The sequence below is a fragment of the Thermobia domestica genome, chromosome 14, assembly GCF_964235325.1.
Source record: "Thermobia domestica chromosome 14, izTheDome1.hap1.1, whole genome shotgun sequence".
Lineage (NCBI taxonomy): Eukaryota > Metazoa > Arthropoda > Insecta > Zygentoma > Lepismatidae > Thermobia > Thermobia domestica.
The window spans coordinates 175676036-175702894 of record NC_137467.1 but is presented as its reverse complement, the minus strand read 5'-3'; the positions used below and the strand labels follow the sequence as shown (position 1 = coordinate 175702894).

The window sequence follows — 26859 nt, the reverse complement described above, 5'->3', positions numbered from 1 at the left end:
ACGGATTTTAGGTGTCCCTTTTACGTCAAACCCAACCCCTTTGTATGAAGAAGTTTGGTCTCCATTCTTAACCGAAGTCCGTCACTTGTATTTCGCAGTCTCCGTTTATTGCACCGAATCCAACTTGTTAATATTTATGTATTTTTTACATTGTGTTACAGAGTGCGCAATTACCCATTACCGGAAATCTACGCGAAAAGGTTTGAATCTCTATTTCTGTGGAATATTTGGCGCCGTTTCTTGTTTCGTCTCTCACTTCCGGTCCTTTACCTTCCCCGTTCTATGTCAGGTCTAGGACTGGTCAATATGCTTCTTTATGCTTGACTTCTATACAGCCGTCTGTAACGCCGCGTCCTTTACACACCAGTGAATCCGTTGTTTTTGACCAAGTTATGAGTTCCCTCTCAATCTCCCGTTCATTCAATTCTATGACTGTTGACCGCCTTACATTCTTTTATTAATACAGTACTGGACCTATGCATGTGTGGCACTATGCCCTGAGGGCCATACTTCACGTACCTTGTATCATTTACTTGAGTCTTACACTTTCGTTTCGACTCCCTTACCTATTCCCCAGCGTTTTCCACAGATTCATTGGTCGCAAGTTTGAGATAACATCTCTGCTACCGTTTTGACTTCCTATTTACAGGCGACCTAGTTTCAAGTAATAGTCATTAGTTAATACCGAGCCGTGCTCGTCTCATTAAGCTGCATCGTCTTCCTGACCTTCAGTGCATCAGATGTACCGAGGAAGACACACTGCCCCACCGTTACACTTGTTGCGTCGGTGCTCCAATTATTTGAAATTGCCTCACGACCTTATTAGGAGGAATTTGTCGACGACGCCTACCCATCAGTTCACAGTGTCTTACATTTTGTTTCCAGATTTCCTTTTCTTCCCATCTACAAAACATCACGTCATTATTTTTCTAGTTACATGCACCATCGTTTATATACACCGGTACGCCCCATTGATGAACGGTCACAATTATAACAACTTTCTTAAACGCACTCGCTACAAACTTTTTTCGTCTCCGTTGGACAAGCGGTATTTTAGTAGAAGTAGTACTTTTGTAAGTCCTACCTTTCCTTTTTGTTACTGCTAGCTTCCCTTTGGAAGAGCTCTCAAATGTAATGTGTCTTAATATATATCTTTGTGTCTCAGTACTTGTTATAGTGTTTTGTTACGGAGTCAACCGTATTCTGTAAAATTTCTGTAGCGTATTGAACTTCTATTCTGTAAGCCCTGGTTCGAATCCCGGCCAGGTTGAAGCTTTTTCAAGTGCTTCTGCATCAATTTCAATTTCAATGCAAACTCAGTGTGACAAGCAATACCTTTTCTTCCCTAGAAAGAAAAGATGTTGGAATAAGGAGAATTGGAGAAGGTCTGTCAATGGAGACAGTGAATTAGAAACTTCTTTCCAGCAGTTGTTCTGGATTTGATATTTTCGTCTACTTTCAAGCATTTCTTGATTCATGTGTGATCAGTGCTTTATTTCTTTGAATATACAGTATAAAATGAAATAATACTACATTACATACACAACCATACTGAGATTAACAGTAATATGATGTTCATTGGACAACACGTTCTGAACCAGACAGATTCATCTCGGAATGGAGAAAAGTTTCGTGCTTTGTCTACTCACAATATTACTTGCATAAACACTTGACTCAGTGCTACCAACTGATGTCAGTGCAGAGAAAAGTTACATGTAAGTCGGGTTTCATCTGTCTAGGAATTCTCACAACAGCAAACGACCTGAACACCCAAGTAATAGAATTACAACAGTCAGTGGTCCAGGTACTTATGCGAGTGACTCTACCTGGGGAATGTACACAGTATGTTCTAGGTATGTTCTTGACAGAAGCAGAGGTTGCCCACAGTACATTAGTTACATTCCAATCAGGTACAAAGGACATTTTTGGGCTGTTTAGCACATGCTATGTATGTACCTGGCATGTACCTTACGCACCTCAAGTACCTCAAAGCAATATACATGTCAAATGTCAAATATACCCTTATATATTGTACCCCATTAAATAACCAGTGCGCTTGATGAAATTTATAATTTTGATTATGTTCTTATTCTTCATCCTAATATACCCTAATATACATAAATAATTAACTGATCACATATGTATGAAAGATTTATCTTAAATTTTATTCATCAGTATGCCATCTCTTTAAGACTTCTAATATATATATATAAAACTTCTAATATATAATGAGGTGTTATATTTTGCTCAAACCGACATTTTTCCTTAATTCCATTTTGTTCGAAGAAGGAGGAAAAAATGTTTTCGTTCCCGTTACATATCGAGGTACTGATGTTGATTCGGAACAATGAGAAGGAAGTACGGCCAAACCAAGCGTGTGCTGTGTATTGAACTCCATATATCTCATGTAAAATTTATTTTAGAGCTTTTCATAAAATATGGATTTTATTAGAGCCAAATTAATACTCCGTGATCGAGATAAAAAATGTCGCACACTGATCTAAAATAGTCACTTTACATGAGGAACACGAAAGAGGGGGGGAATTCGGAGGCCACAAAATCTAAATAAAAAATTGATATTCATTGATTGTCAAGCTTGACCCCATTCACCATACTTAAAACGTACTTGGTTAGTTTTTAGTATTTTTTTCTATTTATAAATAAAGAAAGTGCTGTGGGCCTCAGATCCCCCACGCCCATTGGTAGGGCCATTCAACGCATACGCTAACTGCTATATTCGAGTGTATTGGCTATTTATTTTATTTCCCTTTAAAACAATTTTGGCTTTACAACATGCAGGGTCACTCAGTTATTATTCTGGTGGAGTCATGCCTAATAAACGTACTAAAATAGTATATTATTTTTTCTGATTATATTATTTTACCTAAACATTTTATTTTCAATTAATTCATTAATTGAAACCTGCCAATACCTAAATATGTCACTTTATACTGAAATCACACACACACACACACACACACACACACATATATATATATATATATATATATATATATATATATATATATATATATATATATATATATATATATATATATACTCCATGGTTCTGGATAATCACAATAACATTTTAAAACATTTTTCTCAGCAGAACAAAATGAATTATTTAATAATTATACGATTTTTGTTACAGTTTCAAGAACCTAACGTCCTCTTTATCAGACATTGAGAAAAGACAGAAGACAGTCCTGAGGAAGATATAAGATTTGCTGTCATCTGTCTTTTCTCAATGTCTGATGAAGAGGACGTTAGGTCCTTGAAACTGTAACAAAAATCGTATAATTATTAAATAATTCATTTTGTTCTGGTCAGAAAAATGTGTTTTAAAATGGTATATATATATATATATATATATATATATATATATATATATATATATATATATATATATATATATATATATATATATATATATATATATATATATATACGTTTGCAAAAGTGTGATAATCATACCTAGTATGGTGTGGGGCCTCCTTTTGCGTCCAAAACAGCTTGGATCCGACGTGGAATGGACGTATGCAGCTCCTGAATCGTGGTATGTGGAATTTTGTACCTTTGTTCCTCCAAACAAAAGTTCCCGTTCCTTAAGGGATGCTGGTGGAGGGTAATGAGACCGAACACGCCTTTCTAACTCAGACCACAATGGTTCAATGATGTTCAGATCTGGTGACTGTGGGACCCAGGGAAGGTGAAATAGATCCTAGTCATGCTCCTCAAATCATGATTTCACTGTTTCTGCAGCGTGATAGGGTGCCAAATTATCTTGGTAGATGTCATTACCATCAAGGAACAATATTTGGACCATGGGTAGAACCTAGTCCCCCAAAATAGCCTCATATGCCTTAGCATTCATCATTCCATGCAGGGCTATGATGGGATCTGCAGAAAACCACGATACCACCGCCCATACTGTAACAGAACCACCCCCATGCTTTACAGTTGGGAGCAGACAGTCTGTATCATAGGCCTGCGACGGTGTTCTCCACACGTAAACACGACCGGTTGTTGGAAACAAGGTGAAGGTCGATTCATAGGACCACATTACGTGTTTCCACTGCTCACGAGTCCACGCCTTGTTGTCCTTGCACCAGTGGATACACCTCTTGGCATTTACTGCTGCGACCAGGGATTTGGCGATTGCGGCTCTGCCATGAGTTTTTATTTTATGAAGTTCCCGTCGCACTGTTTTCGATGAAACCGGGCTTGTAGGCCGGAATTGAGTTCAGATGTAATTTTTATTGCAGTGGTCTTCTTTTTAGCTGCTACAATCCCTTTTAATCCCCTCCGGTCCCTATCTGACAGGATCGTCTTTCGACCACTGTTGTGCTTTGAAGACGTCGTTTTCCCCTGAATTGTATATGCCCTCATGACATTGGAGAATTGTGTATGCCCTTCGATACTCCCACAATGTTCGCCATTGTTCCACTAAAGCTTCAACCAGACGTGAACCAACGATCATGTCTGCCGTGTCGCGACAAAAAGCTGTAACTTGAGTTACATTGTTTTGTCGCTATAAGCATTTTTTAATTTCCCGCCACCGATATTTATGTTCACCAGGCCCAGCATTGAGCTGAGTCATATACCAAAGAGAATTTCGATGTAAGTAGGAAATTAGCCGGTCTGTAGTGACTTTATGGCTCTTTTCTTCAAAACTCCTCCGCCAAAGTTACAGCGTTTTGTCGCGACAGAGCAGATGTCTCTTTGGAAGTCTGTCAGGTCGCCGATTTTAGCATACCACTTTCACACTACGACACTCATAGGGGAACTAGTCACTGCTATCGGAAGAGGAAGTGTCCACATTACACATTAAGAACAAAAAAAGAATCGGCAACAGCAATACGTGTTGTATAGTGTAGGGCCTGTATGAAGTGTTTTTAAATTATATAAGAAAAAGATAAAATTAAGTTTCAATAGTGACTGGAAAGAATTATCCTGTTGCACCTCTGGTGTTATCAAGTATTTCTAATCAGAGAATGTACAAGCAGCAGCCTGCAACACTGACTGAAGACGCATATTTCATAGGAAATTGTCAGTTCGTTATTGTGTGACTGTGACTAGGTTTGGGGGGGGCATGAATATGTTACGGGGAGCCAAGTCGCCAAAAATTATCTTACAAATAACTAAATTGTGTTTTTTCAATTAATAATAGAAATTTGTATTGAGGCTTCGGGGGCCACAAATAGTTTGGGACAAGCCTAGTTGCGGGCCTGACTATGACTGTATGTGGGAATCTGCAGCAACATTTGAACAATGGTAAATCATGCTCTTCGCCAGATTTCAATTGAGAGAGAATTTAAAGAACTTTTAAATGAATCTCACATATAATTCCATAGGTGGTAGTGGGGTTGCAATCTTTCTGCGAAATGACATTGACGCAAAAATTATTTGTCAATCAGGTGGTCATTATAGCTTCGAATCTGAGTACATCATAGTTGAGATATGTATTGAGAACCAAAAATTACTTTTGGCTTGTGTGTACCGCCCACCAGGGGCATCATTTAAGAATTTCGAAGAAGATATTTCTCGTATCTCACCACTTTATATGCATAGTCTCATACTTGGGGACATGAACTTTGATTTATTGTCCACTAAACGTGAAGTAGAAACATTCCTCGAGATTACTACATCCTTAAAATTTTCCATCTGCCCGCTCGAAGCTACGTTTCATACTCCACCTTAGATTCACTTCTCGACTTAATCTTAACTTCCGACAGTGATAGAGTTCTTCATTTCGGTCAATTTTCAGTACCTGGCATTTCGCGTCATGATCTTATCTTTGTTTGCTATTCAATTAAGACTCCCAAATTCATTACTAAAGTTGTTTTATACAGAGATTTAGCCAACATTAACAATGAAGCACTCTTGCGTGATGCTGCGTTATTGCCTTGGCATCTAATAAGTTCTTTTCCTTCTGTGGATGACCAACTATCTTATTTCAATGAGTTATTATTTTATCTTCTAAACATTCATGCCCCCGTGAGAGAAAAACGTGTTACTCGTTCTCCTTCGCCCTGCATTACAGATGAAATTCGAAGTTTAATGGCTTGTCGCGACAGAGCGTATAGCAAATTTAAGAAAGCACGTAAATTGAATCTACCCAACGAATAAATGACGAATTTGAGGAATATAGGATCCTTAGAAATAGATGTAATCAAGCCGTGCGTAATGCGAAATTAAAATTATCCTACACCCTGTTTGAGAACAAGAATTCCTCCCATCTTTGGACAAATTTGAAGCTACTTGGCATTCGTAGCAGCAAAAGAGTCCAGCCGGATGTAGCTGCTCCTTTCTCTGCCGATTATCTTAACAATTATTTCTGTAGAATTGATAGCTCTAGCTCACAGATAAATGCAAGATCTGATAATACAGGACAAATCCCTAATTTTGAAGAAAATGTTTTCTCTTTCACTTGTGTTACCCCACAGGATGTAATGAAAGCGATTAAGAGGATAAAATCCACTGCTATAGGTGCTGATGAAATAAGCATAACATTGATCAAGAAAATATTACCCTTCGTCCTCTCCCCAATTACCAATTTATTTAATCTTTCCCTTACTACCGGAACATTCCCAGTCTTGTGGAAGACAGCACGAGTCCTGCTTCTTCCTAAGACTAAGGATGTAAGGTCAGCAGAAGACTTAAGGTCTATTTCAATATTACCTGCCCTATCCAAAGCTCTTGAATATATTGTAAGTAATCAAATATGTGAGCACCTTCGAACTTACAACCTTTTAGACACTTTTCAATCCGGGTTTCGTAAACTTCTTCAGCTCTTACCAGTATTACTGATGATATACTTTCTGCTTTGGATAAGAGAGATATGTATACATTTACAAAAGCGTTTGCAGCGAGTACAAAATGCTTGTATACGTTTTATTTTTAACTTAAAATTCTCAAATCATGTTACGCCATTCTTTAAATAGCTGTAATGGCTGAAGATGCAGCAACGGCGAAACTTGCACTCGTTGGTACTGTTGTATAAAACACTTACTTTTACAGAACCTTCCTATCTTCTAAAACACCTTATTTTTATAAGCGATTTCCATGAGAGGGACACAAGATCACGTTTTAATAGCCAACTTGCAATTCTTATTCATAGATCAACTTATTCCTCCAAATCATATATAATTTCAACGTGTCGTGATTGGAATACTTTGCTAGCCTTTATCGAAGCAGGGTTGAATGGACACAGAGACAGAAGAGCCAATAGAGAAGCTTGTCATAGAGATATGAAACTCAACATTTATTACATATTGTAACAAGTATGTACTTTCATGTAGCACTATATTATATTTGTGTGTGTTATGTGTGTGTGTGTGTGTGTGTGTGTTTGTGTGTTCAAGTGACCGTCTGTTTCTTGTGTTTTTTTTTTACTTTCTAACTGTTTTTTTGCTATTGTTAGGTATATTCTTTGATTTTTCAATTTTGTGTCATGTTTAGGTGGTAGATAAGGCTACATATAGTCTTAACCTGGACATGTAAAATAAGTCGAAATAAATAAATAAATAAATAAATAAATAAAAATTTAGTTAGCTCGATTATAGTAAGGTGGAAATAACCCTGTCAAATTTGATGCAGTATACAGTGATTTTTGAACATTTTATTTGATAAAACAAATTTAGCCAATGGAAGCAGTGGTGCCTTTCTTGCAATGAATCCCTTTCAGTATTCATGATGTTGTGGCGGTGTTAGTTTACAAAACTGACAGACAAGTCGTTGCTTGCTTGCTTACGTTTTACATGTTAATTCAATACCCAAGTAACCAAAATGGCTGGGCCAACGTTAAAATATGGTTGCGTTGATTTTTGGTGACAAAAGCAACGTTGGTCCAGTGTTGTTTACGCCGTTATTTGCAACCAACCAAGTCCCACTGTTGGCCCAACATCATTTTACGTTGAAATAATAGTTGAATTCAACAAACCTTTTTGCAACAGTGGGCCATTGTTGATTTTTAGGTGTATTTTTTATATATATAAAATATGTATTAATGGAAAGTAAAACAAATATTAAAACAGAAGAAAACACAATTACGTAATTTAGATATGATATTTTTCATGTTGAAATTACCAGATTTTCACGTCTAGTTCATACTGTGGACGGTAGGAGGCAGGAGTGATTCCTACCCAGAGTGCATCAGGCGAACCGCCAGAAGTCCGCCATAGTGTGTAGTGTATGTACGAAGATTGCGCCCAGCAGGATTCCGTTTGCTGGATTTCGGTAAGTTTTCATGCAATTTTGTAATTATTTCATGTCATTGTAGATATGTTCAGTAGCATGCCTAACTTATATATAATAAGTGGTTGTAGTTCAATACGCAATCAAAACTTTCGGCGTACATAAAATCCCGTGTTGTGTTCGCTAGGATTATAAACAAAGCGGCAGGTAATTCTATTGATATATGATTGCCCATAATAGGTGTACGTAAATTTAAAAACGGGTAGAGCAATGTGGGAAGCGTTGCGTTAGCTGGTCCTCCTTCCTCATAGGTTCGTTAAATTTATGTGAGTTTGTTTCAGAAGTGGTAAAATAAACACAAATGGTGTCAGTAAAACTTTACCGTGAGCTGCACACGATATACGCCGTTAACGCGATTGTACCAAGTAATTTCGGAACAGGTTTGGTTTTTTGAGTACGGTATCTTTAAAAAAAATGCGATAATAGGTCAGATTAGCTCCTGTCGCGCATCGTCTGCTATGGTGCAAATCATCGTTATTTCATTGCTAGTGATATGCATAGTGCTAAAAAGGGTGGTATGCAGTGTGTGTATGTATGAGTACAAGGGCACACCTAATTTCGGCAATGTGTCCTTGCGCGCAAAAGACAGCGTTGGCTATTGTGCAAATTATCGTTATTTCGTTGCTAGCAACGTCTACAGTTAAAAAAGGAGATAGTGTGTGGAGTTTTTAGTGCAAGGTCACATTGCCAAAAACGTTTATGTACCCTTGTACTCAAACACACACCCTCTTCATCACCCTTTTTAGCATTGCGGACATTACTATCAACATAATAACGATGATTTGTACCATAGCAATGCTGTATGACGGAAGGAGCAATTCTGGTAATATTTTACATTAGCCACTTCTCTCATATATGTAGCTTATGATACAAATCAGTGTTATTTTGGTTGCTAATAAATGTGCAGAACAGAAAACCCAAAGAACAAACCTTAAAAAGGCTGGGGGGAGGTACCCCCGTGTTACGAGCGCGCTATACACAGTCCCGCTACTCCCAAATAGCGCTATTTCGTTATTAATTATGTCCACAACCGTGCAAGCATCAGTGACTACCAATTTGGTGTTAGTTTACATTAGCCTCTTCTCACCCTTGTACAACGCTAGTTGGCGTGAGGCTTTTCAGCGATTGGAGTTGCCAGTTAAAATGATCTACCTTTATTTGATTACCACAGCCAACTCTGTGAACGAGAGAAGATGATTAAGTGTCTTATAAGGGTAGGTCCTTAGAGGGCGGAGACGCGGCAAGGTGACGGACGTGTTTGTGCGCTTTTAACACATTCCTTTCCTTCCACAATGAAATTATGGATCTTTGTAGGATTATGGACATAAGTAATAACCAAATAACACTGTTTGGAAGTACCGGTATCGGTACCGCGTATATGTCATGCTCTTAACCCCCTCCCCCCACAGGTGCCTTTATTGAGGTTTGTTCTTCGGGTTTTCTGATCTTAACATTATTAGTAACCAAAATAACATTGATTTGTACCATAAGTAACACTGTATGAGAGAAGTGGTAGCAATTGTGCACAAGTTGTGGGCCAGTTTTTACGACGACAATTGTGTTATTTTCTTTACATATTTTGTCATTTCCTTTCAAAGTTATGTTAGGATAGGTTAGGTTAGGTTTTGGTTCTTTTACTATTTCCTACTTACCTTCATGATTTGTACAATCCGCGGCAAAAAACCTGCAACATGAGGATGTAAGTTTATTGTGAAACTACGCCTAACAGCACAGGGAATAAACATAACGTCTAAGTGGAACGAATCACGCCAGGATACACCTCGGCCTCCTCCTGTGCACACTTATTTTGGAGCATAAAACTTCGTCATTTCACAATAAACTTATATGCTCATGTTGCAGGTTTTTTGCCGCGGATTGTACAACTGCTCAGTCTCTCTTCCCACATACGTAAGCACGAAATTTAATATTGAAATATCGCACGATATGCAAGATTAGGCCATTTAGGTACTTATTCACGGCTATATCGCGATTCACTTTCATTTGTTTCTCTTATTTCTCGCTAAATTCGTTTAAATTTTTCTCACAATTCACTGACAGTTGAATTACGATTCAGTGCTATTAACACATTTCTCCTGTAAATCTTTCTATTTTTGCTAAAGTTGGCCCCCAACTTTTGCACGAACTCCGAAGCGGCTCACGTCAAATATTACCCAATCGGCTACATTCTAATAATATACCAACCCTGTGAGACAAAAAACAAAGTTTCTTGTAGGGAGTGATTGGGCATGCAATGCGCGCTCTTAACACGGGGGTGATTTTTCCTCCAAGTGCATTTATTGATTTTTTTTTTTATTCTAGTCATAATTAGTAATCAAAAGAGAGAGAGAACTAATAGCAGCATAAGCAACACTGTGTAAGTTACTAATCGTAACAATTATCGCTGATTGTTAACGGCCCATTTTCAAGTACATTGGCAGCATTGAGTAGCTACTAAGCGTGTCGTACGATAGAACTAATGAAGATTGCAATGTACACAATTGCCGTAAATTCGGCAGTTACGTTATCTGGTTCTCGATACAGACTTCATGTTAGATAAAGTTAGGTTATATTGCATAAAAATTGTATAATGATGATATGAGGAATGGTTATAGTAACGTTTTGGGCCTTGCGCTAAATGAAATACCATATTTAATGTCACACACAGGGGGGGGGGGGAGTTTTGACAGGGGTATTCCAGGTTACAAAACCTTAAATTGGTCAGGGAATTTCAGAAACATCTCCCGCTCGCCACCCTGTGCTGTATTATCACGTGAGATACATGATGTATTAAATTCACTACAGCACCAGTACTACAGTTCACTTTGATATTTGTCAACAATCCACATACCAAATGAGCTGAACATGTGCGTCGATAAGGACGAGGTTCGCGTGTTAGAAAATTGAGATACGTGAGTACGCCAGAAATGGGATGATAGGAAGTATGTAAGATTAGCAATCTCCACATTAGAGAATAATAATGTTCGTATTTCACACAGTTATAAATTAATTTAAAAAATAATTGTTTTGCAAGAACAATTTTTAATTAAATGGACATGCTGCAAAATATAGAATTATTTTCTTATCTAAATTCTCCACAAACATAACTGTGAGATACGTATGAATTAGAAATGAACTTTTACACAACAGCTCACTAAATAAAAAGGTTTAAAAATTTGTTTGGTTAATCCATCTTAAAATTTGAGAAAGCTTGGTTGGTTTGTATCAAAAACGTTTGAGCCTATTTCTATGCAAGAAATGCTTTTTTTTTTTTTTTTTTTTTTTTTTTTTAAATTTTACCTTTGTCTAGGTTTTGAAGAGGGTTTGGGCATTCTTAGAAAATCTCACTTCTTCCCGAAAAAGAAAACATTAGAAATGGGATTCAGTGTCCTCAAAATTGAATATATCTCCTATAGAATACTAGTAACCTGAAACTCACAATTTGCTCCACGACTGTAAGCTTAATGAGTAATAAGAAAAGTACTGTAGGGTTGCTGGGGAATATATATATATATATATATATATATATATATATATATATATATATATATATTAGAAAAATCCCCGTTTTTGCGTACACCTTAAGTTCATGAAAACAGAAATAAAGACCATGCTAGTTAGCTCTGTTGAATTCCTATTCGGGAGATCATGAGTTCGATTCCTACGGCCGGCGATCCTAACCGGGTTTTCCAGAGTTTCTCTGTCCTAGCAGGCAAATGGTGAGATGGTACCTGACAAATAGCACTGGTCGGCCCCTTTTTGTAGTTAATGTAGTAATGTATCTAGTGTAAAATGGCATTAAGACATATCTCGTGTTTGTTAAATTAATTAAATCAGGTGGTATGATTTTTCATTATATTTCTTCCTAACCACCCATAACACTAATGGACTCACATATTTAGACCCTATTATAGCCTCTATCTTGTTTAAATGTGTAAATAAAGTTCAGGTATGCATGAAAATATCCCCGCCCCTGTTTCGTCCTCCATAAAAAGTTCAATCAGCGTTCCCACTGATATGGGAAATTCGCGCAATTTGAAGTACGGATTTATATTACTCAAACCGTTTGTATAGCATTATTTTGCTACAGCAGGTTTTTTTATTATTATTATTATTATTATTATTCGTCTTGCGACGAGCCACAGGTTTCATATTTCCACTTTAAATTAGATGTAACGGCATTTTAACGCCGAGTACACATGTGCAGATACAACTGTACTTGTATAATCAACTTCTGCTCGGAAAAATAGAACTTTTTTTTTTTTTAAAGTCCTGGAATTGTGCAAATAGTGACCTGGAAAAGTCGGGGCATTCGCGGTCGACAAATCAAATAACTGGGAACGCTGACTATTATATACACTGATATTTTAATTATCGTCTGTTTTTCATTAAATATCGAAGTTTGGGATTTAAAATTGAAATATATATATATATATATATATATATATATATATATATATATATATATATATATATATATATATATATATAAACAAAGCAATAAATATATATATGAGCATGTAAAGACGTATTTTTGTACTTTTCAGTGTATACATTTCTAATTTTTGGTGCAAATCCGGGGTCTAGTTATCACAACCTTGAAGTGATTGTCTAAATATGTCATTATTAGATCAGTCCGTTTGAGCAATTGAAGTTGTAGCACCTGGCGATTAGATATATGATGTGGCTCGTGCCATATTATGATAGGTTTAATAGCACTAGTTTGGCCATCACTGGGATAGATGTATTTTTTCAGTTTGGTTAGGTTCTGAAGCTAGATCCCGGTTTGAACTCTTTCCCTTCGAACTGATGATAAATTGATCGAAGGTGATTTCAGATTTACTGGAATGATAATGACAATCATTAACGTATTTGATTGTTTCAGTGTATTAAGTAGGTTCCAGATCAACACCTTTAAAGAGGAAAATGGAATTGTCATATCATGTTGTTGAGTTTAAAGAAGACAGTGGCGGAGGTGTTGGGATCGTACATGAGTCTTGGCTGACTCCCAGGAAAAGAGAGACGTATTGGCCACCTCGCACGTTAATGTTTAAATATAATAAACTCTTAGCAGAGAATAGTACGCCTACGGAAGATTGGCCTCTACACACCATAAAGAGGTTTTTTTATCACACAGGTTTGTTTGTCAGCGATATGGAATGACAAAATGTAGATGTTATTGAAAAAAAAAATTGTTAGTTTGTTTAATAAGATAATATTAACGCGGTAATCTTAGTAGCTGATCTTGTGTCGAGTCGGCCCTATGCCCCTCTTTTGTGCCCGAAGTTTAATCTTCAGTTGATATTCAAATTTGTAGAGAATGAAACGTAATAGCCCATTACCGGGTTCTGTTCGTGCGTGTTTGCTATTTTCTTTATGATTGAAAGAGTTTTATTGTTAAATGTATAAGGAGGCATTTCATACGAATTCACCAGAGGCATGTTGCTTCATAGTCACAGATTTGGCTGATATTTATTTTACTGAAAGCTAGTGTTATATAGGTAACAGAAATGCAATATGAAATTATTCTAACAGATACTGCAGAAAACACAGGATGTTCAAAGAGTGATTTCCCAAAAAGAAACGACCAATTTGGGAAGATTCATCATTTTTTTGAACACCCTGTATTTTCTGCAGTATCTGTTAGAATAATTTCATATTGCATTTCTGTTACCTATATAACACTAGCGTTCAGTAATATAAATATCAATCAAATCTGTGACTATGAAGCAACATGCCTCTGGTGAATTCGTATGGAATGCCTCCTATACATTTAACAATAAAACTCTTTCAATACTCTGTGATTACTATAGATATTCAAGGTATAAGTGAAGTGATTTCCACGAAGCAGGAAAAAATCGTAACGGATACAATTGTTTAAAGTGTTATGGAGTTGAAATCTCTTGCTGGATGGAAAAGTGAATGTATATTGACTCAGCTAATACTTAGAGTAAAAGCATATTCCTATAAGTCACATTAAATAGGCTACTTTTCGATTTTAATTAGTTTCCAGTCGAGTGTAATAGGGAATTATACCAGTTTCAATTAATCGTTTTGCGTTCAAATTCGTTTAGTCAGGATGAGCGAACAAAATGCAGATATAACAAGTCTCATCGAGTTGTCTCCTTGTATGTCTTGGAAACTTACGTTAGTGTGTGTTTCTTCTTTATGTTATATATATGAATTGTTGCTTTCTTTGTTTTTTTTACTTTTCCTTTCTATCGAAGTTTCTGGTCTCCCGTTTCAAAACGTCCACGACTTTCTGTAGCCGTAAACTCTGTTTGAAAAGTGTCAATGTTCTTCCTCATGAACAAAGCCTTAAATTCACAATCACCGTGTATGTGTGTGTGTGTGTGGAGGGGAGTTTCGCCTAAGAATGATATCACTCGCCGTATTGACTTGTCTGTGAGATACCATCCTTCGGCGAACCTTCCCCTACACACGATGATTGTGAAAGATCATTGAAAATTTTCAAAAAGAGTCTACGGCTGCAGAAAGTCGTGGACGTGTTTTAAAACGGGACACTAGAAAGTCGATAGAAAGGAAAAGTACAAAGCAAAGAAAGCAAGATGTGTGTGAAGGAACAGCCGCAATGTTAGATGGCTGCACTAGTCTCGTATACAACTAATGTGTTTTGGGTTTTCTGGTGCTTCCACAAAAGTGCACACCCCTTATGTAGCAGTGGCTTCCGCTTAAATTGTCTGATTTTCACATACGTTGCAGCCCATGACGACTACATCAAAAGTTGTCATGGGCGCAAGCTCTGGAAAATTCATATGCGCGCGTTCCAGCGCCTCAAGTTTACATATGGCCGAAATATGGTTTAGGTCAAATCGCTTTGTTTTTATAGGCCTTCGCCGGCCAGGTTGGCTTTCTTGTTAAATGATTTTTAAACTCGACAAGCTCTACAACATATGTGAAAACAATCTTATTCCAACTGAAGTTTACATGAACTCGAGCGCGATGTAGCGCGCACATATGAGTTTTCAGAGCTTGCGCCAGTGACTTTTAATGTACTCGTCATTGTCTACAACATTTGTAAAAATGAAGCGATTTGACCGATGCCACATTTCGGCCATGTTTAAGCTTTAAGCGCACTGTAGTGCTCGCAGGTCATGTGTAAACTTGAGCGCAAATGAGAGTTTTTCAGAGCTTGCGCCCATGACAACTGTTAATGTACTCGTCATGGACACCAACATATGGGAAAAGCAGCAAATATAACCAAAAGCCAGTGCTCCACAGAGGGTGTGCGGACTACTGGCTGATTTCAAACATTCAACAAAACCATTTCAAGGTGTCAATTTGTGCCGAATGTTTACTTTATTTTTGATTCACAAGTAAAATTGCTTTATTGTTATACAGAGAAGCTCCAGCTTGTTATCAAACTTAATCTAACCTTTTAAAGACGTCGAATATCCAAATTCGGCAGCGATCGACACCTGAATTTAGTCCCCAGCTCTGAAAATATGAACACTGTAGTATCATATTTGTTCTGATAACGAAACACTTGAAAGTATTTCAAACGTTTTTCACACCTCTGAATTTCATTACCGTCTTCATACCGTTTTGGGTGTTTTTACATAAAGTGACTCAAATTTATTTTTCAGATGACCTACTCAAGGCAAGAAGAAAGCTGGTACAAGCCCAGGATGAATCTAATCTAGAAACTGATAACGAAATTACAGGGCGACCTCAGAGGAAGAAAAAGCGTCCGAGTAGATTAATTAGTGATGATGATGATGATAGTGAGGATGAATTTTATGTAAGAGGGCAATGTCGTACGAATTACAGGAATTCATCACTAAGTTTACCTTCACCGCCTCGTTCATTACCATCAGAACCAGCTTCATGTGATGCAGGTGTGTATTCTTTATATTCTCTTAATTAGTGCCGGCCATTGTGTTGTTTGTGTGTTCTGCCGAATGCATAAACTGATTCGAATGAAATTTTTACAGATTGTTTATTGTTCAAAGTACAGGTCAGGCTCGTTGGGGAGGTAAATCGGACAGCAGGGTAAAACCCTGGTCTGAAAGGACAAAAATGTATGAAAAACAATAATTTTTTTTATTAAACACAAATTTAATGCACTGTCTTCTGTTAGAACAACCTTAGAAATGTGCACACACACTTTGGAGATTCCAGGCTATCTGTGTGGACGGGAGGGAGGCTAAATCAAAGAAGGGGAGGGGGTGGGGGTGGAGGGTGCAAAGGAATACTCGAAAAATGAATCCGAATAACATTTTTACAGATTTATCGCGAGGTCTAATGTTAAAATAACCTTCATACTAGTTAAATTTGAGCACAGTTGCAGACAGGGTGCAGTTTCCTGCCGTTTGTGATCAAATATTCAATTTTGACGATAAGTCTTTCCTTTTTTACCTGTGCAGCATGACTGATTTGTGCAGTTGGAAGTGCATTGTAAGGGTATCTAAAATGTACCAGGGTTTATCCCCGGTCCTGTCACATAGTTTTCACTCTTTAAAATAAATATCTGCACCATACAGAGTATTGGCACAAAAAAAAAAAGACCAAAGCAATGCTATTTAAAAAACGCACACCCTTACGTGACAAGTCAGTGCGTCTGAGGAAGGTCTTGTTACAAATTGCATCTTGTCAAGTAAGGTATTTTTGGGAATAAATAAAATTGCTTTCGTCATATATGTTTGCTTTTAGTGAATAATATTCCAAAGTGGTATACAAGTTCACTCAGAGTCGTTCCGTGCAGAGTCCACACTTTATTACAGGGTGTCTATCGGTCACGAAAGTCACGAACTTTAGTTTTTGGGTCACGATTTTTTTAAAACTGCAAATGTAAGTACAGATTGGAAAATTTTGTTTTATAAAACGTCAAAATTCATCACCGAAAATGTCTATGGTCGGCTTTAGATGCTACCAAATTGCTAGTAAAGTACCTTTCTATCGCATGGATGAAAATTCAGCCTAATTTGTACCCAAATTTGCTCTTGAGAATGTTAGGAAATTGTGATTTGGTCTGAAAGGTCATGGAATTTCATTTTGGAATTTTAGTAGACACCCTGTATTATTGTTAAAATTGAGTTTGTTTCCCTATATGCATACATTGACGAAACGAATCTTCGTGTCATTTCAAGCTGCGTTAACGTAGATACAACTATAGAAAAGCAGAGTGGAACTGAAATTTAAAGCTGCTGAAATTGTAAACATTATTCATTGTATGCCAATAGGCAGATTTCTTCAGGAATATACCTATTGCAGATACTTTCATGTCTGAAATTCCGGAAAATTTCTAGACAGTTTCTTTGATCACATCCGGACACAAAAACTTTGCTTGTGAACGACATAGCTGCCACAATTTTGAAACGGGTTAAAACCAAACTTGGCTCAAAAGTCGGTTTGTAAAATATTTTAGATAATATAATTAGTATACTCATACTTTGTGTCCAACACTTTTAATCCGGATAAGTTCATTAGCCAGAATGATCGGATGGCAAATTTTAAAATGGCGGGCATTCAAACAAAAAAAAAAAAAAAATACTAATTTCCACGATTATTACCCAGACAGAACCAAATTTGGCTGGGGTGTTTGTAATATGTGAGTTAACCAAGATAATCACAATGATCCATCAAAAAAAGTCCAAAATAGTTGGCATTTAATTGTCTAAAAAAAACATGAGTGCCGCAATTACGAACGTTTCGGAACCAAATTTTGCCCAAAAATTGATAGTTGCAGTACAATATGTTGGTTGAGTGTGAAACTTAGAATAATTCTTTAAAAAAATGGCTGCCACGTGTACTTGTAGGAACTGATTGGGACCAGAGTTCGTACAAAAAATTAGATATTTACGATATCTGAGTTGAATGTGAAAATCGGCATAATTCAACAAACTGCTTTGAAAGTAGAGATCGTTTGAAATGTTAAAAGAATCTACCTGTTCTTTGCGGCCCTGTTCCAAAAAGCGTATTTTTTAATGTATGACGGTGAATATGATCTTAATATTTTGAATAATCTGCGAAAGTTTTCATTTGAGTTTATTTTTTTTATTTATTTTTTTTTCTCAGCAGAAGTTACAGAAGGTCGACCAAGTTCAGATGGAAATACATCACCTGACAATCAGCTGTTAGAAGGCGGAACATCAAGAATAATTTCGAACTCGACCTATCCACAGTCGTCCACAGTTTCAGAATGCTCGTGCAGTAAGTTACTTTGATTGATTTTAATATTGCATTTTTGCCAAAATTTTATTTTTTTCATGTTGTTTACATAATATTAAAATTTCGAGTTATACGTTCGTTTTAACCATCGCAGCTATGCAACGCAGGACCGAATGAATAACTTTGGATTCCAACCACCCTCAGAACTTTAATGAAGTAACAGTTCATGAAGTGACAGATTTGTTCTCACGTTTCTCCACCATTTTATTTTGCCTGAACAGAAGCTGAATTACAAAGCATTCCCATTATTCATGGCAATGAAATTGCAATTATGTGCCCACGCCTCCAAAAGAGCATATCCATCTCATTCTGCACATGATCTAACATCAGACAACCAACTATGAGTGAATGATATGAGGTTTAAGAATTACAAAGGCTTTAGAAGATATTTTGTAATTCTGAAACCCTGAAACCGCCCACTATGGTTTGTTGTCTAATATTAAAGAATGTGCAGAATAAGGATGCATTTGCTCTTCTGGAAGTCTGGGTACAAACTCAATTATATTGGCTGGCACAATGACACGCTGGTGACTCCATGTAAATAGTCCGTTTCCTTTAATCTTAATTTAGTTTTCCCTGAGTTTCTTTTGCTTCATGCCTGATGAAAGGCATAGCTCTGTTCGAAAAATCCCTTCTAAAGTTTTAATTGTTAAAAGTAGTTGTGGTACATGCCAGTTCAGGCAAATTAACACGTATCTACATTAGGTAGGCATTTTCGTGTTTTTTCAGCTTGATCTGAATATAGGCTGACCTAGTTGGTAGGTATTACAAGAATGTAATAGTGTAATTAAAACAAAGAGACACACTTGATAAGTATATAAACACTGGAGGATAATAAAAATCACTTAAATATCTGGAGAAATAAAACTTCCCGTAGCTATCTTTTTTTCTTCTACTTTCGACTTTTAGAGAATAGTCGTGTAGTACAAAGTAACGTAGTACAATTTTAACATATATGAATACTGTACTATATGTTATTTTACATTAAATATTTACAATGTTAAAATATATGTTATTAACTTCTCAGTACCTTTGTTTAAGAAAACATTTTCTGGGGTTGGACGTAGGGCCAACATATTCACATGATTTTGGACGTAACTTAATGTCAAGGGTTTCAGTAAAAATCAAGTATTTACCAAGATGTGAGTGAGAGTAAATTAAAAATTACTTATTTCTTTTGTACTCAAGGTTTATTTTATTTATTTACTATCTCTTTTTCTTTTTATTTTAAAATACAACAACCCTAGATATACTTAGGTCACTTATTCCCAATTTAAACAGCAAATGGTGTGTTTATGGTATTCTGGCGCTTCGGCCTACTGTCCCTTCCCACCGCCTATCTTTTCTAACAAGTATTTTCTTTCATCCAAAAATTCATACACGTCATGTTTGAACACAACAAGAACATAATATTTGAGAGTAATTATTACAAAAATTTGAGTATTAATTTTCTCCCATTTTGTTTTCATTCTAGGTTTTGCAGTAGTTGCAAGACACCTTGCAGAAATGAAAAATATGCTAATAGATTTAAGCAATGATGTTTGTTTACTGAAGGACCAATTAAAAACGGCAAATTCTACATCGCCTGCAAAAGTGAACTTACCGGAAAACTGCGCAATTCCATGTACATCAGTAGTTGACGTGTTAAACTTGGAAGAATGGCTTCAAGTACGTGACAATGCAACGACGCTGGTAAGCTTGTGTTCTAAATAATAGTATATTTGCATTTTTACGCTAATTTTGTTTCCGTACATCAATATTTAAAAATTGAATTAAGGAGACAAATTAAATATCATTCAAGCTGTTTACTTTAATGAACATCTTGCCAATTTTAGATACTTTATTCATTCCGGAATATCGTAAATTGTTTATGTAGGAAGATATTTCTAGTTTTCCCTTGGGAGGGGGGCTCACAGAATCCAGAGTCAAAATTTATTTTTGGATTTTAGGCAATTGTGGATGAAGGGAAGAAGTCATAATAAGACGTACTCATGTAAGGTAACAGTGCAGTAGGCAGAAACAGACCTGCAACTAAACTGCCCGTCATTTTTATCTTACACCCTTCCTTGTCCCGTGTTAACCCAAAGTTGATTAAAAAGAAAGAATGAAAATCGAATGTGGATTCTTCAAGGGATCCTACCGGCGAAAGGAGCCCCCACCCTTCAATGAAGAGAGGCCAATTCAGTACGTTTGAAATACTGAAGAGGACTTCATTTAATTAATTAGTAGAGTGAATTTAAGAATAAGTTAAAGTAAATCGGGGGCTGGGTGGAAGGATACCTAAAAGATTTGAAACCAAGGGGATAGGGCCTCAAATTTCTTTTATTAAAATAAAATCCCATTAGAATGACGGAGAATTTGGCAAATTAAAAATAATACCTAGAGATGAATTTAATGTGTAAACGTGTCTAGGACTTTAACCTTTCGTTGTGCTACGTTCATGAATTGTTGAATTAAGTTTACCGAACCCCATTATTTATTGTTTACGCGTCTTAAAAACACGTCAACTTTCAAAGTTCGTTCAAGGCAATACATTTTAATTTTTAACATTTTTCTTTGAAAACACTGAAGTACCAAATTGTGTAAACTCGTACCCACAAAGTAGATCACACTATTGTAGTTTATTTGTGGCAGCCCTGCTTCTAAACAATTATACGTTGAGATAATAAAGATGTTGCTCGGTAAGTTTGGTTAGAAACTTAAAAAAAAAAAAAAAAAAAAAAAAAAAAAAAAAAATCAATGGTCCACTTAACGAAGAACAAACCCCGGTAATATTTAACCGGATGGAATGCCTAGAGGAGGCTTTTTCCTTCATATTCGAAACTCTATCACGGACACGTATTCATGGTTCAAAATATTCAACATGAACCACACCGTCGTCTCTTACGTTACAACTTCGACCTTAAGTACAACGGCGATGTGTGTGTGAGATGTTCTTTGAGCACTCCCTGTTCATAAGTAGTTCCCACAAAGTATTAGAGCTTTAGAGCAGTTGCCAATGGGCAATCCCGTGTGTCGAACTACCCTAAACATGGGAGATCAACTGATTCGTGTGCTGTGTGCTTTCAAATTCAATGCATGAGCCGTACATCATCATGATTGTATCGGTACGCAAGAATGGGATCGAAATAATCCTTTATTCATCTGTGAACAGTTATTCTCCGTGAATAATGTTTTATCTTTTCAAAAATACGAAGTTATTTGATTACTAAACAGTTCATTCTGAAAAATTGCATCTTAGTTATCGACTAAACACCTCCAAACAGTAACTAGATTACTTGGGCTTTCAAGCGACGGCTGAACCGTCTCATTCCTTAAATGATGTCTTTGCAACAAAAATTGCACTTTTAAACAATCCTCATCCTAGTCAGTGCGTAAGTAATGTTATAGAAATCCACCCTTAGATGTTAAATAGCTATTGCAATTGACGTGAGGCCATTGGTCTGTAGACCCACTAGTGGTATATTGTAATTGCTTGACTTACAACGTGAAGGAAGTGTTTCATTTCTTTTCTTATTTTCATAATTGTGTTTCAGGAAACGTACCTTGGCACTTTTGGTGGGAGAAATCTTGGCCACGTCGTGAGAAACATATTAAGAAGAGTTTTTACTGACGAAGTAGCGGTCTTGTACAATTGGACTGGGAAATGTAAAAAGAGATCCCTGGAGAAGTTGACCATTTCAAGAATAATAATAGGTAGGATATTACCTTATCTCGATACTTCTCGTAAATTTGATGCAGTGGCACTAGTCGACTTGTGTTGACGCCTTTCATTTCACTGAAGGAAATTCAATGATACTACTATGTAAGGAGCAGAGGTTGATGAAATATATTTGAATTATTTCATGTTAAAAGGGCATATCTGCAAAATCAATGAAGCTCATTTTCGCATTTCATCACCCTCTTCTAGCCTGGGCCGCCAGAAGGAACAAGAGTAGCGAGACCGGCCTTCACTGCTGGGAGTTCTGTACATTTTCAATAATTTTCTTCAATGCGGAAGAGAGCAATGTTGTGAAATGAGAACTGACAGTTGTATTGTATTTGGAGATGGAAGATTCGGTTTGGGGATATTCACGTAGCCCTATGCGATATTCACTGTACAGAAGATTGTGTGTAAGCAAACCTGGTGTAAAAGGAAATGTGTTTTCAAGAAGAAGCGGGCAGATGATATATACGACTTAACAAATTTTAAAAAAAAGGTTAATAGCGTTTTGGACGCCGAAATTAAATTGCCGCAAATTTTAAACGTTTCCCTAAATATTTCATAAACTTATAAAGAGGAGAAAAATTGCAAGTTGTTGTTCTTTTAACAATGTGATTTTCCAAATGATAGCGTAGTTACAACTCCTCTGAATGTTTTGGTTATGTAAAAAGCGAGGAATGAGTTGTTTTTTCGCGTTAAAAAGTTTATTTCCTAACTTTCAAACAACGGAAAATATTCAGAGAAGTTTTAACTACGCTATCATTTGTAAAATCATGCGTGCAATTTAATTTCGGCGTCGAGAGCCCTCTTAAAACCCACCACTTAAAAGAAAGAAAGAAAACTCGATGACCTATCATCAATTTTTATGTTGTAAAGAATTAAAACTTGATACAGAGTTTGGGAATAAAAATTAACTGTTATCAACGTTGAACGTAGTTAACTTTTTTTTTTTTTTTTTTTGACACGAATTTCCTTCAGTTTGCCAATATCTGAGAAGAAAGCATAGCAGTGATTCTTGCAGTTGTTTACGTAGACTGTGACTTATCTCTGGTATTCGTGCATAGCTTATACAATGTTCTGACTTAAAGTGTTTGAAATTTCCTTCATGATTTTTACCCATTTTTGTTTTTGACCTCTCTTCTTTACTTAATTACAACCAAATATTATGATGTGAGGCTGTTAAAATTACTATTTCTGTGTGGTGAATGCTCAGATTTTATTTCATTGTGTAGAATCGTATTTTTTTAAAATCAACTATCATTAAGACAATGGTTTTGTTTTCAGTCACGCCAGTCTGTTACATAGAACATTGTAGTAAGTTTGCGTGCTCATATTTCAAGTGTTTTAAAACCGTTACTGAAGTACGGATAATAAAGAATTGATGTAATCTATTGGCTCTATTTGTAGTATATCTAGTATTGTTCTGTTGACTTCACAAATTATTTTCATTTCAGGGGCTGTGCGTCTTAATGGAGTAGCCAGGAAAGCAACAGACCAGGAAATAAAAGAAAGGATTCAGAACTGGTTCCGCTGGGGAAGAGATAGAAATGGAGGAAGGGAACGAAGGCGTACGTCATCTAATTTCCAAGAGACACAAGAGGAGACTAATCGAGAAGGAGGAATGGACCATTCTTGAGGCATTGCGTTCATCTGGGAAACAGGTTGCAGGATGTTCTACTAATTTTGTGAACTTTCACTCAGGTACAAGTGTTGCTAGTAATGTAAATATTTACAGTCCTTGTATAACAAGCGCTGATCTGAACTTTAGGCTTAGCACCAAAATTAATGACGTTGCAAAATGCCTCTTTCTGTATGTTAAAAAAAAAAAAAAAAAAAAAAAGCTTTTGTTTTCGTTGTGAAATTATGACTAAGGCTTTTCACTTCGATGAGACACGTTTGGTTTTGGAGCTATACAGCTGCTGTCTGTTTTTCAGAATCTGGTTTTAACGGTATTCCAAGAGACAAAAAATTGTGAGCAGAGAAGACCACTGAATTCTTTTAGAAAGGACGCTAATAATGAGTGTCCCAAACTTCACGCAAGAATTAATTTTGACATAAAATACATATTTATACTTAAAACTTGATTGTATTTATTTATTTATTCATTCATAAACTATACAGTATACGGTTATGCATGGAACAACACATCGGGTAAATAGCTTCCACATACTCACACTGTTGAAATTTTCCATGACCTTTTTAAATGAATCTGGCTGACTTTCGTTCATATAGCGTTCATTTTCCTTGTAGTTCTACGCTTGTTGGCATTCCAAGGCGTTAATTCGATTTTCTGAACTACGAATGCAACGATTTTGTTGATTAACGAAGCCCTCAAAGTGTAATCGGCGATAAGGCTCATTTTCAGTTCAAGTCAAAATGTAACAAGTACTTTTTGCGTGAATTTTGGGACACTTTCGTATCAAGCATACAGGAGACATATTTTGATCCAAGCCTGTACTACAGTATTAATTAGGGATGGGAAATTTCGGAAATTTTACTTTCTAGATTCCGGAAAATAAAATAGAAAATTTCGAATGTCGGAAAATCTTAATTTAAAAAAAAAAAAAAAAAAAAAACGGATGTTTAGAAAATAATCCAGTTTTTTTTTCTCCCAAGGTCAAGAGTCAACACGTTGAGTGAATGTGTTTAACCAACCTCCAGTTTTTTTGGTGTGTGTGTGTTAAGGCAATGGAAAACCAGCTTTTGTAAAGTATGGCAATTCCCCACGCGACCAATTGAATAAATAGACATAAGAAATTATATTAAAAAAAAAAAAAGCTTTCAGTTCGTAAATACTGCTCAAAGTTTTGGTCCAACTTGAATCCGCGTGTTGTGGGCTTGTTGCTCTTTAGCTTAAACCGCCGCAGTCGGATAGGGACAAGCCATTTTACTGAACAGGAAATATTGGGGCGCGTCACCTGGCCAATTACATCATTGTTGTCGCCTTCCGTCTTCTGCTACTCAAGGCAACCCGAATGAAACAAGTGGCTGCCCGACACTGTCAAAAGCTCTGTCGCTGATTTAAGCAAAACGCGGAAATTTTCTATTTTGTATTTCGATCGCATCTGCTTCTACTTTCCGTATGTTGGATATATCACCGATGGGATACACGGATGCGTCGGGCGGCCCGAAATACATTGTTAGGTAACTTGTTTCATGTGAATGGCCTTGCGTAGCAGAAGCCGAAGGTGCATGCAATGATGCCATTGGCTATATGGCCCGCGCCATAATATCCCTCTACAACATGGCTTCTTCCCCCCCCCCCCCCTTCCTGGCTGTGACAGTGAGCTCAAGAGCACCACGCGGCTTAAAACAAAAATCAGAATCTCGAAACGCAGACTGCTTGTTTCATCTAAGTACGGATTTTTTTGAAAGCCAGATTTCGGAAATTTTTGGCCTAGTATTAATGCCTTCAATGCGGTTTTTTTTTTTTTTTTTTTTTTTCAGTTTTGTGATGTATCATTCTTGTCTAAATCGTATCAGTATTTAATAAGAAATGAAAAGTATTTAATATTTTCTTGGTATGCCATAGCAGAGTTCTGTGCCCTCTTGCATAATTGTGGAACGTTTCATGTATCTATACAGGTAGTTTCTATGAGTGTAATATAAGATTATTTTTCAAATAAGACTCTTTTTATTCCTTGTTTGCACGAATTGTTTTCACGTTGTTTCAATACTTATCAGGAAACCTTTCTCGCATTTGAGAATTTAAAAAATAAAAATGAGACCATCCGTATAATCTTTTCAAATATTGTAAAATGACATACAAAATATCACACTGTTATTTGTAGTAAAGTTATTTCCTATACAATTATCGTAAAACATTATAGTTTTAGGACATCTGAGTAATAAGCAAAATGTATATAGTTATCACTAAAACGAAAATGTAAATGGTTATCAATGAAAGAAACAAATGTTTTCATTGGTTATCCGAATAAGCGTAATGGCCTTCAAAGCATAACTATAGCTTTTAAAGGTTTGTTTAACATGTTATAAATACTAATTGTACGATAATTTGACATCATGTATAAATTACATTGTGTGTATGTGTATGTTTTTTTTTTTCCTTCAAATTTTTGAATAAAAACTGTCCGCTCAAATATACCTCTTTGATTTTCTTCTGGTCCTTGAAGTCCTTTCACCAGTCATGTGTGAAATATGACTTTTTTTTTTTTTTTTTTTTTTTTTTTTTTTACAAACTGCCGAGGATGGTAGCTCCCTTGGTCGCAACAGGAGAATGACGGCATTGTATCTTGTGCAGGACCAGACAATAGTGACGCAGCCAGTGGTGTACGGGTAGCAAGCCTGCTTGCCAAGAGGCATTCGGCTAGGTCGAGCGTAACCACGAACCCTTCTCCGGCAGGGCTTTCTCTGGGTTTCCTCACTCCCACCTGGGGAATACCCGGATGCTGAGTTGTGCAAATCCAGAGCCGCGCTACCTTCCCACATTCTTCTCCCTCCCATATCGGCCTAAGCATTGATATCTAAAGGTTATAAATAAAGTTCAACTTTTCTTTTCTAGTGAAATTGAACTTCATTTATAACCTTTAGATATCAATGCTTAGGCCGATATAGGAGGGACAAGAATGTGGGAAGGTAGCGCGGCTCTGGATTTGCACATCTCAGCATCCGGGTATTCCCCAGGTGGGACTGAGGAAACCCAGAGAAAGCCCTGCCGGAGAAGGGTTCGTAGTTACGCTCGATCTAGC

The 26859-nt window shown here is 36.6% G+C and overlaps 1 protein-coding gene across 5 annotated transcripts; it reads left to right on the top strand.

Annotated features, from left to right (window-relative positions):
- Positions 1-8019: 8019 nt before the first annotated feature.
- LOC145670491 (uncharacterized) lies at positions 8020-26244 on the top strand. 5 transcript variants are annotated; one of them, XM_081739217.1, is made up of 7 exons: positions 8047-8241; positions 13142-13393; positions 15864-16115; positions 18295-18429; positions 19922-20115; positions 21984-22143; positions 23605-26244. In XM_081739217.1, the coding sequence occupies exons 2-7, from the start codon at positions 13183-13185 to the stop codon at positions 23784-23786; spliced, it is 1134 nt and encodes a 377-aa protein (XP_081595343.1). In that variant the 5' UTR covers positions 8047-8241; positions 13142-13182; the 3' UTR covers positions 23787-26244. The 5 variants fall into 5 exon arrangements, with proteins under 5 accessions (XP_081595344.1, XP_081595343.1, XP_081595339.1 ...); XM_081739213.1 differs by having other exon boundaries at positions 8058-8241; positions 19922-20139; XM_081739216.1 differs by having other exon boundaries at positions 8060-8241; positions 18298-18429; positions 19922-20139.
- Positions 26245-26859: the final 615 nt, after the last annotated feature.

Bases quoted from the DNA above. Each gene is read 5' to 3' on its own strand.
- LOC145670491 (XM_081739213.1), top strand. From the start codon at position 13,183: ATGGAATTGTCATATCATGTTGTTGAGTTTAAAGAAGACAGTGGCGGA. The intron at 16,116-18,294 runs GTGTGTATTCTT...TTTTTTTCTCAG, and splicing joins ACCAGCTTCATGTGATGCAG to CAGAAGTTACAGAAGGTCGA. The intron at 18,430-19,921 runs GTAAGTTACTTT...TTTTCATTCTAG, and splicing joins AGTTTCAGAATGCTCGTGCA to GTTTTGCAGTAGTTGCAAGA.